The following is a 16,105-nucleotide window of genomic DNA, read 5'->3' on the forward strand; positions in this document are numbered from 1 at the left end:
CAGCATCTCTAGTGAGAGAGGCGGGGAAGTACCACTTGGGCTGGCGGTCACGCGGGCCATCCCAATGGAAGGTGACCACTACCAAACTATGATCAGAGACAGAGAGGGGGAGAATCCGCGCGTCTCTCAGCGAGCCCGACAGGAAGCGATTAACGAAAATATAATCCAGACGGGAGTAAGATTGATGGACATGGGAGAAATGAGTATAATCTTTTGTGGTGGAGTGTAGTGTACGCCATGCATCGCATAAGCCCAGGTCCGAAAAGCGCTGCTTGGTAGCTATGGAGAAGGAACCCGATTCCGCTCTCTGCGCTTGCGAACTGTCAAGTTCTGTCTGCCATACAAGATTAAAGTCTCCCATCAAGACTACGGAGCCCTCTGCAAATTGCTCCAATTTAGTGCACAAGGTGGCCAGAAACCCTGCCTGGCCCGTGTTTGGTGCGTAGATCGCGGCCAAAGTACATTTCTGACCCCTGATCATCCCTTTCACCATCACCCACCTCCCCTCCTTGTCCGAACGGACACCCAAGGGTTGGAACTTCACCCCACTATGGAACATCAACATCACCCCCCGCTGCTTGGTGGCGGCCGAAGAACTGTATGTGAGTGGATAAGACCTATGTCGGAGCCTATGTTCGTCCCCCTTGCTAAGGTGTGTTTCTTGGAGGGCAACCACATCCAGGTGATGGTCAGAGATATATTTCAGCACCCTCTGGCGTTTCTGAGGGGAATTAAGCCCTTGCACATTCCAGGAGCCTATGGTCAAAGCCATAGTAGGTCTGGTAGAGGTCCCCTGGCACAATTAGGGCTCCCGGTCTGTGACCCCCTCCCCCCGCCCCCCCCCCCCCCCAGCCTCCACTGTCCTCCCCCCCCACCCCATGACAGAACAAGAGAAAGAGAAATAGGAAAGAAAAAAAAGAGAGAAAAGAACAGCCCAGAAACCCCAGAAGCACATCCCATCGGGGAACAGAGGTCTCAGAGGGTCATGACAACCCGCCCACCCCCACCCCGGCCGCAGAATTCTAAACATGAAAAAGAAAGATGGAAACATCCACCAATATTGAACCCAGGGCCCAGACACTGTCGGATCGAATAGTCTGCCGCTTATAGTAATCCCCCACCTACCACCGGCTGCAATCCCCACCAGAGCAGCCATCATGCCGAGTCGATAGGGTCAGCAGCAGATAACCAGGGTCTCCCTCTGTAAGTAAGGTCTCCGCAGGGTGGACACCCTCGTGAAATCATCAGGGAGGGGGGCGACCCACCATGGCCCACTCCCCCGCCGCCGCCCCATGGCCGCCGGGCGCCGCGTCTCCAGCGCCCTCCTGCTCGCCCCCGGGGGGAGAAAGTCCCAAGAGGGCCCGGCCGGCGGCGAGGTCCACCACAGTCCGCTGCTTGTTCTTGTATTCGAAAGAGAGGCCAAAGGGGAAAGTCCAGCGATATCGGATATGCTCAGCTCTCAGCTTGGTAGTCAGTGGCCGAAATGATTGGCGTCTCGCCAGCGTAGCCGGGGAGAGGTCCTGGAACAGTGAACATGTGAAGCCCTGAAAGGAGACCTCCGGGGAAGACCTAGCCGCCGCCAGGACAGCCTCCCTGACTTTGTAGGAGTGGAATTTAGCCAAGATGTCCCTCGGGCGTCGTCGGTCCCCAGGTGCCAAGAATCCCACCCTGTGCACCCAGTCAAGCTTGATTTTAAGAGTTTGTGGCTTCACCACCTCCGCGAAAAGGCCCTCCAGGAACGCCTCGAGGTCCGGGCCCTCCGCCCGCTCCTCCAGGTGGCGCACGCGGATGTTGTCGCGCCGGGCGCGGTTTTCCAGGTCCTCGGCCTTGAGCTGCGTCTGCGTTAATTGTTCCTGAAGGGGCTGGAGTTGTCTCGCCTGGTCCGCAGATCTGCCGCCCAAGTCCTGCTGTCGAGCCTCCAGGTCCAGCACCCTCGTGCCCACTGCATCAACATCCTGCCGGAGGCCAGACAGTTTGTCCTGGATGTCGGAACGCAGCTGGTCAATGGAGCGTTGCTCATCCTGGCCAATCTCCTCCCGTAGTTCGGACTTGAAGACTTTCAGAGAGGCCAGGAGGTCCTCCTTAGTCAGCGCCATTGCCCCTGCGGAGTCGGCCGGCGCCCCGGAAGGTCCCCTTTCCGCCGGGCCGAAGAAGGCGGTCACCGTTGCGTTGCGCTTGGATTGGCCTCTCTTGGCAGGCATAGGGCCCCCCCCCCCCCGCCGGCCACAGCACGCTTCCAATGAGAGGGGGTGTCACCCCGCCGCCGCGCAGCTACTCCGTAGTGGTGCACCGGGTTCCCCAGGTGGGCGCCGAAACCCCACCGTTTGTACTGCAGGGAGGGGGGAGATCACCGGTGGGCCTCCAGCCCGATCCCAGCCTCCAGGCTACTCCGGGGCTGTGCGGCCGTCGTCTCCGGGTCCTCTCGCCATAGATGCCGCTACAATCTCACGAGCCCCGGGGCCCTCCCGGGTGCCGCACACGGATGGCACCTCCGCAGCCACTCTCTCACCCCCAACTCAGGAAGTGCGCGACCCCCACCAGTGGGGCCCCACCTGCTCGAAGCGCGGGGGTCCAAGCGTGCCCAGATGGTATCTCCGCGGGCCGGCAGGGGTGGACACCACACTCACCCGATGATCCGGGGCGCCTCCTCCAACCTGTGCGCCGGGCAAGGGTCCGGAATACGCTCCGAGGGCGGCACCGTTCTCCCGCTGCCTCCGCGTCACTCACTCCGGGGGAATCAAGGGCCCCGCCTCACAGTTCGCCGTCGATGTCCTGGCGAGCCGCCATCAGAGCCGTTGCATCGGGGGCGAGCATGGCGTTGCTCCCCGCCGCGTCGGTGTCCGTCAAGTATCAGAGGCCCCCGGGGCGCAGAGAGTCGCCCTCAGATACTCCAGCCCGCACCCGGGTCACAGCCGGGGCGCCCAGTGAGGAGCAAGGCGGGCCGCCACCCTCCGATCCCCGCCGACTCGTCCACAGCAGTCGTGCATCGCGTCCATGGCACAGGGGGCCGCCATCTTGGGGGAGATCAGCCGCGGCCGTCGGACAGCGGGCACCTCAGAGGACCGAAGCGGCGGTTCCAACCATGGCGGCGTGTGCCCAGCCGCTGACGTGGGGCAATCAACAGCAAGAGGGTCCGCTCTGGGTCCCGGGAACAGCCCTGCAGCTGGGGTAAGATCAGGGTGGCACGGGAGCCGACTCGGATTAGGTCCGGTCGGCCATCTTGCCCAAGCCACGCCCCCTCCTTTGTCATTTTTAATGACTTTCTGAATATATCATGTAACTTGTTTAAAGATAAGCTGCTGTATGGGGAGTCACAGCTGTTTAGCTTCGAAGCAACAGAATACTTACACAGTAACTGTTGTTTACTATAACCTTTTGTTGTAAGCAAATTCACCTTTTGTTATATGTATTTGTTTTTGTAAAACAGAAATATTTAATTGTTGTAACTTTCCCTTGCTTAATTAATGTTAGTGTTTGACTGTGTTACAGTATGCATGAACAGGCTGTTAGAGTTGTTTCCCAAAGTGTCTACCTACTTATCATGTTTCAATTTTTCCTCTTATCAGGTGTTCGAAATTATCTGAAGGAGGCATTGGTAAACATCATTGCTGTTCATGCAGAGGTGAGGTCATTTCAAATTAGATACATATGCAGATAAACAGTAACCTTTCGTGTTTTTAAAGGTTGCAAGATTGCCGTGATTTAGTGTTATGTATGTTCACAAACTGCTGGTGCGGTTGCTGCCTTCTTGTAGTGGCAAAAGATCGACTGCTGCCTTTAGCTAAATGACTGGCTACAAAGGGCATCCTTTCACGTCTTGGCAGCATTCAGTTGATCCCTTTTCAATCCCTGATTTACTGTGAACTTTCCAAAGTCATTGTTAATACTTTCTGAAAAGATCCAGTTGATAGGGGCCTCTTGAACAAGAGAGTCCCACCTTTCCCCCAGATAGAGAGCATCAGACTGTGTATCTCTTCTGTGAGCTCTACTCCTGGTAGTACTTGAGGTTTCTGGAACTGCAAGTGTTGCCGATTGACATAGTCCGATCACTAGGATAAGTTGCTAAACAGTCAGTCCAAGGCATCCTTCTCCCACCACTTCCCTGAGCTGGTTAACCTTTTGTCTGTTTAGAATGCAGATCTTGGTCACAACATATTCCTCTGAGTTTAGTTTAGACTCTCGTTCTGGTGAACACTCCATAATTACTTTAAAAAATGGTTAGTGTTTTAAGGAAAACTGAAATTAGTACCTCTCAAAAAAACATACAGGCTATGTAACTTGTAAAGTATACTTCTAAGGGGGCGTGGGCAAGATGGCTCTGTAGATAGTTGCTGCACGGTGAGGCACCATTCAATTCCAATACGGACCCATCTGCACTCATCCTGTTGTTCCTTGCTTGAAAGGTCCCCTATCCACTGGCGAGGGACCACCGCCCACCTCTGGAAGACAAGAAACAGTATGGGGAAAAGGGATGAGGACATAGCCTGCAAGGCTCGGCCCGCACTCATTGATGCTACAAATTCCTGCGGCAGAGCGGCCTAGTCTGAGTTGATGAGGCCCCATCTCGCCTGATACGACAGCAGCCATAACAACAGAGGCGGAGTCTGCAGTGCTTCGCTCAGAGGCACCTGTGCAGGCGCTAGTGAGTGGCCGAGGCTCGATTGCCGCTTCATAAGGGGAGCGGCTTCCTAGCAGAAGACCGGCGACCCCTCCTGAACTTTCACCGCTGACTTTGTGGGAGCCGACCTCAGAGATTAGGGCCTGCGGGTTGCTCTACACCTCTATGCGAGTAACAAGGCCAGGCTATTGGGGGCAGTGGGAGGCCCAGGATCGAATAGTGCTGCAGCGCGGTCCCGCTCCTTACGTAGGTTGCTGCGGTGAGAGCAGCTACTTTAGGTAAATACATGTTGCTGATTTCTACTACACGCTGCCAGCTGCCAAGCTGAGGCTGCCTCGAGGAAACTACATAGTGGCCCATGATGAGGCCCTGGAGACCTCTGATGAGGCCCTGAAGTCCTGAGTTACACTGGTGAGTGCTGTGGATAGCCTTGGAACGGGGGGGTGGACAGCATCCTCCCCCCCCCCCCCCCCCCACCCTTCATAAGTAGCTCACTCTCTGGACAATACATAAGGCAGGGGGCACCACACTTGACCATTTATTTTTTCTGGTGTGGTGTGTGAGAAGTTGGCCTGATGTATGATGTCACTAGTTCCAGTGTACACCTTATATCAGTCCAAACAACCCTTATGGTGATTGGTTGTAAAGTCAACCTTATAGACCAGCTATCCTAGTGGTAGCATGGACAAGAGCAGTCTTAAGCTAAACTCTGAATGGCATGTGAAGCCAGCTGTGATACCATATATAATCCCTTGAATACCAAATGAAAGGACACCACAACAGATATATATATTAAAAAAAGTGTATTTATTCTAGTCAAACCCTCAGCACTCTTTATGAGATTAGAGGTAAGTACAACACAGTCTTATTTAAGCATACATTAAGTCACACAGGTAAGTAATACAGTTAGGCCCTAGGGGCCACGCAAACCATATACTAAAGAAGTGGTATAAGGACCACTGTCACGGAAATAGGATAGGCCTAGGCCTAGGGAATCGCTGGGGCTACACTACACTAGCAACAGTTAGGAAGTGGGAGGCCCACGGGATTCAGGTGCAGAGTGGAAACACTCACGCGTAAAGCGTAAAAGTCGATAGAATTACTAGTAGTTAGAAATTAACAGTTTAAGGACACTTCTGAAGCAGCTAGAGAGTCGAGACTCGGAAACTAGACCCTAGGATAGTCACTACCCTTGTGAGCACCGAAGTACCCAAGTTACCTAGCCCACAGGCTGCGGGTGCATAGGTGTGAACTTGCGTCGGGTTTCGTCGTGGACTTCTATGGATGCCTGAAGGAAAGTTGCTGACAGGCAGTCAGTGAAGAGTGTCCGGTGGATCCCAAGGCTGGGATCAAGAAGAGAGGATACCTGCAAGCAGAAGGGACAGAGTCAAGGTCACTAGCCAGTGACCACGTGGAACCAGGAAGGAACCAGGCGATGTCGTGAAGATTGTAGGTGAAGGGTGAAGCTTCTCGCTGCAGCCACGGGTACCAGGAGACGTCGAGGACGACCAGGACCAGGAGGCGAGCTGTCCCACGAAGGCTCTTGCTGTCGGCGTCGTCTAAGTTGAACTAGGACTCACCAAGCCTTGGCAAGCGGAACCCACGAAGAACGGAGGACTTGCTTCTGGTGCAGACCAGGAAGGTCTGGGGTGCTTCTCTTTTGCAAAGAAGCGGGAGCCAGTCTGGAGGAGCCAAACCAGCGGTGAAGATTTCAAGGTGTGTCGTCACAAAGGCCGCTAGCCAACGGGCAAGCAACCGGACAGATGCGGCAAGCAGGAAAATGCAGAAGGGCCCCACGCAGGACTCGTGGAGTGTGGGGGGTTGATCTTCGGTGCAGATGGTGCTTGGGGTTCGGGCTTCTCAATCCCCGGTGCACAACTTCGAGGGTGCCTCAGAAGCTGCGCTGGAAGATACTCGACACTTTTCCCAGGTAGCCGGTCCCACGTCTCTCGTCGCCTCCACGGATCTCAGCTCGGCTGTGGATGTGGATCAGTGTCGGAGAAGTCTGGAAGTCAAGGCTCTGGTCGGGCTCGGCAGTCGGTCCGTCGTAGAACTTCAGCAAAGCAAAGGGTAGTCTCTTGATGGTGCCTGTTTGCACAGGGTAGCCACTCCTTGGCCACAAGGGAGATTCTTCAGTCTTCTTCTTTCGTCGAATGTCGAAGGTCCAGAGTTTCTGTTCAAGTTGCAGGTTCAGGATAATCTAATTTAGCAGGGCCCAACTAGCTGCTAATATACTGGGCTGGGCTACCTGCAAGGTCCCTCCTATGGGTGGGACCAGGAAGGGGAGTGGCTACACCCCCTTTCCTTTGTCCAGTTTCGCGCCAGAGCTGGGGCTGGAGTGCCCCAGCACCGGTTTGAACTGGACTATGCATGGAGCACCTTGTGTGCCCCAGGCATGTCTCATTCCTTTCAGCCCTCCCTGCCCCAATACACTAAAGTCTGTCTGGAGAGGTGCTAGCACCTCCCCAAGCAGGAAACCTATTGTCCAGGCCTCCCTGGCTGGGAGGGCTCCCAGCAGCAGGAGGTCAGACTCGTGTCTGTGGCAGCAGCATCCATTTTGTGATGCTGAGGCTTTGGTGAGAGTTAAACAGCCAAGAAGGATTTTAACATGTCTCTCCCTCTAGAAGGGAGGGATAATATCCTCATCCCCAGAAATGGGATGGGGGTACTATTCCAAAGTGTTAGACACCTTACACGATAAAGCCAAACCATAGTTACCATAACCGTTTAAGATTATAAGGTACTTTAAGAGTATATGGTAGGCTATATCATAGAACAGCTATAAGGACATGGTTCCGAAAGCTGCAGACAGGCTCAGCTCATGCTAGAGCACCATCTCACATGTTACCAAGCACTCTGCCTCCAGGATTGTTAAGGCCTGCCATAGGAGTGGCTAATAGGTACACATGTGTCTATATTAAGGGTAGATATAGGTATACTATATCTAAGCAAGGGGTGATTACACGACCTTGCCCCAGCTGAGTGATCAGCCAGTTGTGTCTGATTGGAAGGCCAGACCAGGGGTGGCATAATACATGCTGCAGCCCCTGGGAGGCCTAGGGTACACCTATACCCTGGGTACCTAGGGTACACTGTACAGGGTCCAATAAGGTGATCCTTACCAATTGGGTATGTACCTAGGGTAAATGGAGTCCATTTTAAAGAGAGAGCAGACAGCCTGAGACCCTGAATGGCAGGATCTCAGGCCAACTAAGTCGAAAAACCAGCTAGACACTAGGCAAAAATTTGGGGGTAACCATAGTCAGATATCCACCTTCCTACATGGTGCTGCTGAGAGTTGTACTCTGGCTGATATACCTTGCAGTGGCTTCCCATGACTTGGGACCCCTATAGCCCCCCTCTCCCCTGAAATCATTGAACTCCTGTCACTTCTAGGCACCTGGTGTCTGTCGCCAACTGTTCCACTATTGGAAGGTGTGCCGTAGTGATAGTGCGGAGAAGCACGTACGACACAATCCTCTCACCCCAGTAAGTGAGGGCCTCCTGCCGGAAAGACCTCGGCACCAGGGACTGGTCCTTTGGACTTGGCCTCCCCTGATTTGCATTTCATGGGCTCCACAGGCGGCAGCTGCTAGGGTATGGTCTGACCCAAATCCCCCCCTAAAAATCGATCATGGCCATGTTGTCGGCCACTCCTGCAGTGGTGCACCCGATTTGCCAGCTGGAATGCATGCTAGAAAAACATACAGGAATGTTTGATAAGGTCCTGTAACCTATACAGGGCTCCAAAACTGCCATGGAGGTCCAACTTGGGGTGATACAAGTGAGAACTGGGCTGCTGTGGGCTGACCATTCCAAACTCACAGAGCGGGTGGATGAAGCGGAATACTTCCTGACCTTAATTAGGCCCTCTTTGGCAGTCATGCAAGACCAACTGAAAACTTTGCGAGTTGCGGGACCTGAAAGTAAGGGTAGAAGTCTGAGAGGAGCGCTCACTGCCCAATAAAATCAATTTCATAGGCTTCACTGATGGGTCGGAGGGTCCGAATGCTGAACTTTTCCAAGAGGATTGGCTGACGACAATGGTCATGTGCACCCTGATCTCAAAGTTCTGTTCTATCGAAAGGATGCATAGGATCTCTGTTACCCCCTAAACTCCCCAGGACCTTGTCACGTGTGATCATAGCACGCCTACTCAACTTCAGGGACAGTGATTTACTGCTCCAAATGTTCCGGGCAAAGGGCCATTGGACCTTCAACAGCAACACCATCCGGCATATCCGGACTACACACCAGAGGTTCAGAGACATCACTACACCTTTGGGGTGTTCAAGGCACAGCTACGCACATTGGGAATATCATACACACTGCAATTTCCTGCAAATCTCTGAGTTGTGGACGCCGACACAACCCACTTTTTCTCATCCACATTTGGAGGCCTGGGTGTAGCTGTGCTCTAAGGGGTACACAAACCACCGGAGGCTTCTGATGATGGCTTATTGGGCTGGTTTGATAGGAGGCCCAAATGCCGCTGCCGCCCACACAGAGCAAGATTCTGCCCTACTGAGTAACAAGTCGCTCAAGAACGAGCGCAGGTGGTAGCGGCGGTCTCCACTCATAACACCAACAGATTCCAGCTCCTGTCCCAGACACAGACAAGGCATCTGAGTTGGTGACCTCTAGCTCAGGGAATTTAAGAGGGGACTCCCTGATCACGCTGTTGGGAGATACTAGCTCTGTGATACCACCCTGATGGTAAGTGCTGAGAGACATTGAACTGAATGCTGAGGATGGATGGATGGATAGAGACTTAGAAGTCCTCTATCTATTTGTTGTAGGTGTGGGACTCTATGGGTACAAGCTCTGCAGTTGGGCTCAGAAACGAATCGCTGGTGTACTATTGTATTCAGTCCACCGGTCTTAGCCCTTTCCTCCAGAAACTTCCTGTAGGAGGCTGGCTTAGTATATGGTGCTCACTTATGTAAGTGTAGCACCCCACACTAATCCAGACAACACTTATGGTGATTTCAGTGGTCTTAGACAACTTTAGAAAGCCCTCTAAGTGGTAACTGTGGAGAGCAGCCTTAAGGCTTAGTCCAGAAGGAGTGTAAAGCAGCTTGTTTTACCAGCACTAAATCTTATGGCATTGTTTAAGTAAAAAAGAACCACACAGTGTAGTTAGAAAAAATATGTATTTATTATTAACACTCACTAGCACAATATGATATCTCCTATCCGGAGACATATGCACAATACACACAATACTTTGTCAATAGAATATATAAATAACACAGAATACACAGTGGTCTCCAGGGGCAGATCAAACCATATACTAAAATAGTGGAATGGGAACCACGACTCAAGTCAAGAGTGGACCCAGAAGACGTAGAATAGTTGGGGAGCCAAGGAACCACCCAAGGTGAGTAAGTAGGAACCCCACTGAGGCTGTGTGAAAAGTGGGAACACAACTGCATACTCAATGGAAGTCTATGGGTAAGTCACGGTTGCAATTTTAGAGAAGGATCCTTCCCAGCGGACCCTGAAGAAACCCTATGGAAGACGGAAGGTAGAAGAGCCACCACACCCTTGGATACCCCAGGAACCAGGATATCTACACCAGGGAAGCTGGCTGCATAGTTGCGAAGAGGCGTTTTAAGTCTCCTTAGACCATACTGGGGGACTTCAGGAAGATGTCACTGGAGAAGAAGGTGAAAGTGTCTGGTGGAACCCAAAGGGTTGATTCGAGATGAGAAGTGTCTGCAAGCAGAGAGGACAGAGTTTATGCCACTCAGAAGTGACCAGGAGGCACGGAGGATGAATGCCCACCGATGTCGGGAATGCAGGAGAGTTGACAGTGCCCTTGTAGTTGCAGCTGTATGGACCAGGCGATGCTGAGGAAGACCAGAAGGCGTTCACAAGCTGTCCCACATCGGATGTCAAGAGCCAAGGGGGCAGTGTCCGACAGAGGCACTGTGAGAGGCTGGCTTGGTATATGGTGCTCACCTATGTAGGTGCACCCTGCACCAATCCAGGCAACCCTTATGGTGGTTTTAAAGGTCTTAGAAAACCTTAGAATGCTCTCTAAGTGGTTTCTGTGGAGAGCAGCCATCAGGCTTAGTCCAGAAGGAGTGTCAAGCAGCTTGTTTTACCAGTACTTAATCTTATGGTATAGGTTAAATGAAAAAGAATCACACAGTCTTATTATAAAAAATATGTATTTTATTACAAACACTCACTGACAAATTGTATTCTCTCCTACCTGGAGATACAAACACAATACACACAATACTTTGGAAATAGAACACTTAAGTAGCACAAATACACAGTGGTCTCCAGGGGGAGACCAAACCATATACTGAAATAGTGGAATGCGAACCACGACTTTAGTCAAGAATGGACCCAGAAAACATAGAAGAGTCGGGGACTCAAGGAACCACCCAAGGTGAGTAACTAGGAACCCCACGGAGGCCTTGTGCAGAGTGGAAACACGACGGCGTACTCAATGAAAGTCTATGGGTAAGGCATGGTTGCAATTTTAAAGAAGAAGGACCCTTCCCAGCGGACCCCGAAGAAACCACGTGGAAGATGGAAGTTTGGAGAGCAACCCCACCTGTGGATACCCCAGGAACCAGGATACCTACACCAGGGAAGCCGGGTGCATAGTTGTTGAGTGACATCGGAAACCGCTGTAGACCACAATGGAGGACTTTCAGGAAAGTTGTCGCTGGAGAAGAAGACAAAGGAGTCCGGTGGAACCCAAAGGTGGATTCAAGGTGAGAAGAACCTGCAGGCAGAGGGTACAGAGTCTATGCCACTCAGGAGTGACCAGGAGGCACGGAAGATGAATGCCCACCGATGTTGGAGATGTAGGAGGGGTTGACAGTGCCCTTGAAGGTGCAGCTGTGCAGACCAGGTGACGCTGTAGAAGACCTGGAGCCGTTCACGAGCTGCCCCTCGTCGGATGTCGAGAGCCAAGGGGTCAGTGTCTGGCAGGGGCACCAACAAGCCTTTTCAGCGGCAAACAACATAGCCGATGACAGAGGTGCAGGGTCAGGACCAGCAAGGTCCAAGTGACTCACCACGTGCAGGTAAGTTTGAGCAGTCCCCGAGCAAGCAGGGGAGCCCACTGGAGCCAAAGTAGACCCTCAAGAGGACCCATGGGCCGGAGGCACAGGAGTCGTAAGAAGACCTCGAGCAGCTCACAAATGAAGAAGGCCCACGGTGTTGAGGAAGGGGTGAGGGCGAAGATCTTGGCTGCAGGAGTTGCTTGAGGTTGGAGCTTCTTGGAGCCCGGCTTTCTCTGGAGAAGAGAGCCAATAAGCCTTTGCAACGACAAGTTGAAGCGGTGCAGAGTGGTTCTGTTCCATCGGTTCCGACAAGGGATACTGGCCTCAAACTCGTATGAAGACAGTGCAGGCCGTGAGGTTGTTGCAGAACCACCACCTGTGTTGCTGAGCCTTTAGGAGTCCGTGGGAGCCGAGGATCAGCAGACCGGTCAGCTGTGTTGCGATGCCTGTAGATGTAGGGGAGTGACTCCTTCACCCCAAGGGAGAATCCTTCCAGTGTCTTGGATGTCCACAGGCCTGGTGAAGGACCTGTATGGGATAAGGATGCTGCAGAAGTACATCAGGACGACGAGACCAGGAGCAGCAGGTATCTTCCCTGATGCAGTCTCGGTTCCCAAAGCGAAGTCCAGAGTGACTAGATGGTAGAAGTTGAAGTGATATGTGATTTGAATCTTGTCCCACGACGAATCTAGGGACCCATCCACAAGTAAGCCATTAACCCCTTCAGCGCGGCGGGAATTCCCCTGCGGTGCTGAAGGGTTCGAGCGCGGGCGGGGCCATGACGGAACGGTTCCGTCATGAGCACAGCGCAACCGATGCTCATGACGGAACCGTTCCGTCATGGGCATGGAAGGGGTTAAGTACCATTAGGAAAGGGTTGGGACAATTGCAGGCATCCCTCCCAGAGGAGGGGCTGGGCAATAGGGAGGATACTCCCATGTCCTTTGTCCAGTTTTACACCAGAGCGGCTCCCTGAACTGGGTTGAATTGGAGGATGCAAGGAGGGCACCAAATGTGCCAGTCAAGCAGTCTCAATGGCACTAGCAAGCGCCCCCACGCTGCCCCAATACACTAAACCCTGTCTGGGAGGTGATCACACTTCCCTGTGACAGTATATCTATTGTTATGCCCTCCCCTGCTCGAGCTTGGCTCAGCAGAAGGAGGGCAGAAACGTGTCTCTAGTCGTCAGCAGCCCTAGCTTGCTGCCCGGTTCTGGAAGACTGTTACCGGGAGCACTGAGGTTTAGATACCAAACATGACAGCTTTACATATGGTCATCGCATAATGACGCATGGCCACTATATATGTCGTAATGACTGATGCACTTACAACCTGGGAGAATGGACTCCGTGGTTTGTAGGAGTGCCCCGCTCATGCAGGGGCTCCCTCACACTTAAAACCTAGCACCCTGTTTTCGGGATTGAAAGGCCAGACTTAGGGTTGACTAAGTGCAGTGACCTCATTTATACGGAAACGTATATCTGTCATACGTGATGCTAGCACCAGCTTGCACAGTCCGCAATTGTAGGCCTGTAGTCACCATTTGAGTGGTCTTTCATGGGTGGCATAATACATGCTCCCATGGGAGACTCCTGGTGTACCTATGCCCTGGGTACCTTAGTACCATATACTAGGGACTTGTAAGGGTACACCAGTAGCCAATCTGGACTGTACCTAAGTACTCACCATGTCCAATTTGGGGAAGAAGCACAGTGACTGGGGTCCTGATTAGCAGGATCCCAGTCAGACTAGTCAGTAAAACATAATGACACCAGCAAAAAGTGGGAGTGACCATGACAGCAGATCTTACGTTCCTACACAACCCCCCTCCCACCAACGTAAGGAGATGACACTAACCTTGCCCAGTTGAATCTTCATTTTCTAATTTGAAATATCTGGAGAGTCCATCTGGTTTGGCTTGGTTGCTCCCAGGCCTATGTTCCACTTAATAGTCCATCCCCTGTAGGGAAATGGACCACCTCAACAGTTTGGGGTTTTCACTCATCATTTGTTTAAGCCATAAGAAGGGCTTATGCTCTGTCCGAACAGGTATGGCCTCAACTTCTTCAGGGCCCTGACCATAGCAAAGGCCTCCCTTCTGTTCAACATTTCTCCCTGGGGGTCAACCTTCTACTTATAAAAGCTACTGGTTGGTCCTGGCCCTCAGCATTTAGTTGTGACAACACAACTCCTAACCCTATCTCAGATCCATCTGTCTGGACAAAGGAGGTTTTGGAATAGTCAGTACTTTGCAGAATAGGAGCAGTCCACATGGCCTGCTTCAGGTCATCAAATGCCTTTTGACAGCTAACTGTCCACTGAACTTTGATTCTCGGGCATTTTCTTGCAGGTGGGATCAGTTAGAGGAGTCACAATGGACCCTTATCAAATCTCCTGTAGTACCCATTCAGGCCCAAGAAAGCTCTGACCTAAGTGGGTAGTGGGAGCAACCCAGACCATGATGGTTTGGAGTTTGCCCTCCAATGGCTGAACTTGGCCTCCACCTACCAGGTGACCCAATTATACAACCTTGCTTTGCCCTATCCGGCATTTGGTGGCCTTGGTAGTGAGTCCTGCCTTCTGCAGGGCCTCCAGAACATTCCTGAGGTGGACCAGGTGATCCTCCTAGGTGGAGCTAAATACAGCAAGATCATCTGGATATGCTGCACTATAGGTTCCAGACCTGTTAGGACTTTATTTACCAACCTCTGAAATATGGCAGGTGCATTTTCCAGACCAAAGGGCATCACAATAACTGTATAATGCCCACTGAATGAATAAGCAACTTATTAAGCGTGAACAATTGCCCAAAGGCGTCAAGGTGCTAAGCGGTTCCACTGCCAGGGCGGTGGGAGCATCAACCCTCTATAAGAACAGTTACAGGGCAAAAAGCCAGGTCTTTAAAGACTTACGAAAAGAAAGGTGTGACTCAAGACAGGAGATCGACATAGGGAGAGTGTTCCAGAGCTTTGAGGCCGCTACCGCAAAGGTTCTTACTCCCCTGAAGAATCTTCCTAAGGATCCTTAAAACCCAGAAGTAAGATGAGACAGTCCTATTAACCTGGAGATCAAAAGACAGCTTATTGTTAACTAGGACACCAAGATTCTTTGCCAAAGCAGCAGGATGGGGGCATAGTCCAAGCATTTCTGGCCACCATGAATGGGTCCATAAAGATTGTTGGCTACCAAAGACTAGAACCTGACTTTTGTCCCCATTAAGTTGAAGGTAGTTACTTACCATCTAAGATGCCACAGCCTGCATGCAGTTGTTAAAGTTGGTGGCAGAGGCCTCTATATATATATTTGTTTTACAGAGTTCTATCTTTGGACCAGCAGGGCTCTGCTCTGGGCACTCTTAAAAGCTGATAACTCACTAAACAGAGAAGTGCTACAACCTACAAACTGCTTAACCCGATAGAAGGACCAGGAAGTTATGTCCTTCACTAACCGTCCAATGGGTAGACTATAAAATTAAACAAAAAGGGGGCAACGAAGGGACGGGAAAGACATTACTTGACTTAATACTGCCCTCACACTCTTTGCCGTGTCATGCTTCATCATAGGGCCGCATCAGACGTCCAGGCGCAGACCAACACACTGGACGGAGCGCAATTGTTTGTATGTATGAAGACTAGTGGTGAAGGTAGAGAAACGTGAAGGAACAAAGCACACAAGAAAATACAAATTATGTCGAGGAAAGAATATTCCCTCAAGAAGGGACCAAATAGTGCAGATACATAAAGTTAAAACTACCTAATGGGAAACAACCGTCTCCCTTTATTCACAACGGAAATTTCCAATTTTCTCGCTGTCCGGTAATTTTGGCGGTGGACCTGCTTGCGGACACGGCCATTGGTGGTGCTTTGGAGTAAGTGTGGCTACAAGACCACATTCCCACAAAAGTCCCGGGTTCAGAGCAGTACTTTGGAAATTTCCTTCGTTATTATGTGAGGTAAACACCTGAGTAGGGGTGAAGACCAAATAACTAGGGATCCATACCCTGACGAATGTCACAGTGACGCGGCTGGGCACGCAGCACTGGCAGAAACATGTTGGTATCTGCAGTAGAAATATAGGTGCCTTTACCTCCCCTGAATATCCCACCTTTCAGGTTTTAATCCTACCAAGGGGATACATGAATAAAGGGAGACGGTTGTTTCCCCTTAGGTAGTTTTAACTTTATGTATCTGCACTATTTGGTCCTTTCTTGAGGGAATATGCTTTCCTCTACATATTTTGTGCTTTCTTGTGTGTTTTGATCCTTCACGTTTCTCTACCCTCACCACTAGTCTTCATACATACAAAAATATGCGCTCCATCCAGTATGTTGGACTGCGCCTGGACGTCTGATGCGGCCCTATAATGAAGCATGACACTGCAAAGTGTGTGAGGGCAGTATTAAGACAAGTAATGTCTTTCCCGTCCCCTTGTTGCCCCCTTTTTGTTTAATTTTATAGTC

At 51.6% G+C, this 16,105-nt stretch overlaps 1 protein-coding gene across 6 annotated transcripts in view; it reads left to right on the top strand.

Moving 5' to 3' along the window:
- EXOC2 (exocyst complex component 2) overlaps window positions 1-16,105 on the top strand; it is a 1,204,847-nt gene that overhangs the window by 1,059,037 nt on the left and 129,705 nt on the right. For all 6 annotated transcript variants that reach the window (XM_085607146.1, XM_085607144.1, XM_085607148.1 and 3 more), the window contains one exon: window positions 3,567-3,622. In XM_085607146.1, the coding sequence (XP_085463272.1) occupies window positions 3,567-3,622 (56 nt within the window). The remainder of the gene's footprint in view (window positions 1-3,566; window positions 3,623-16,105) is intronic.

Source organism: Triturus cristatus, chromosome 5_2, assembly GCF_964204655.1.
Source record: "Triturus cristatus chromosome 5_2, aTriCri1.1, whole genome shotgun sequence".
Lineage (NCBI taxonomy): Eukaryota > Metazoa > Chordata > Amphibia > Caudata > Salamandridae > Triturus > Triturus cristatus.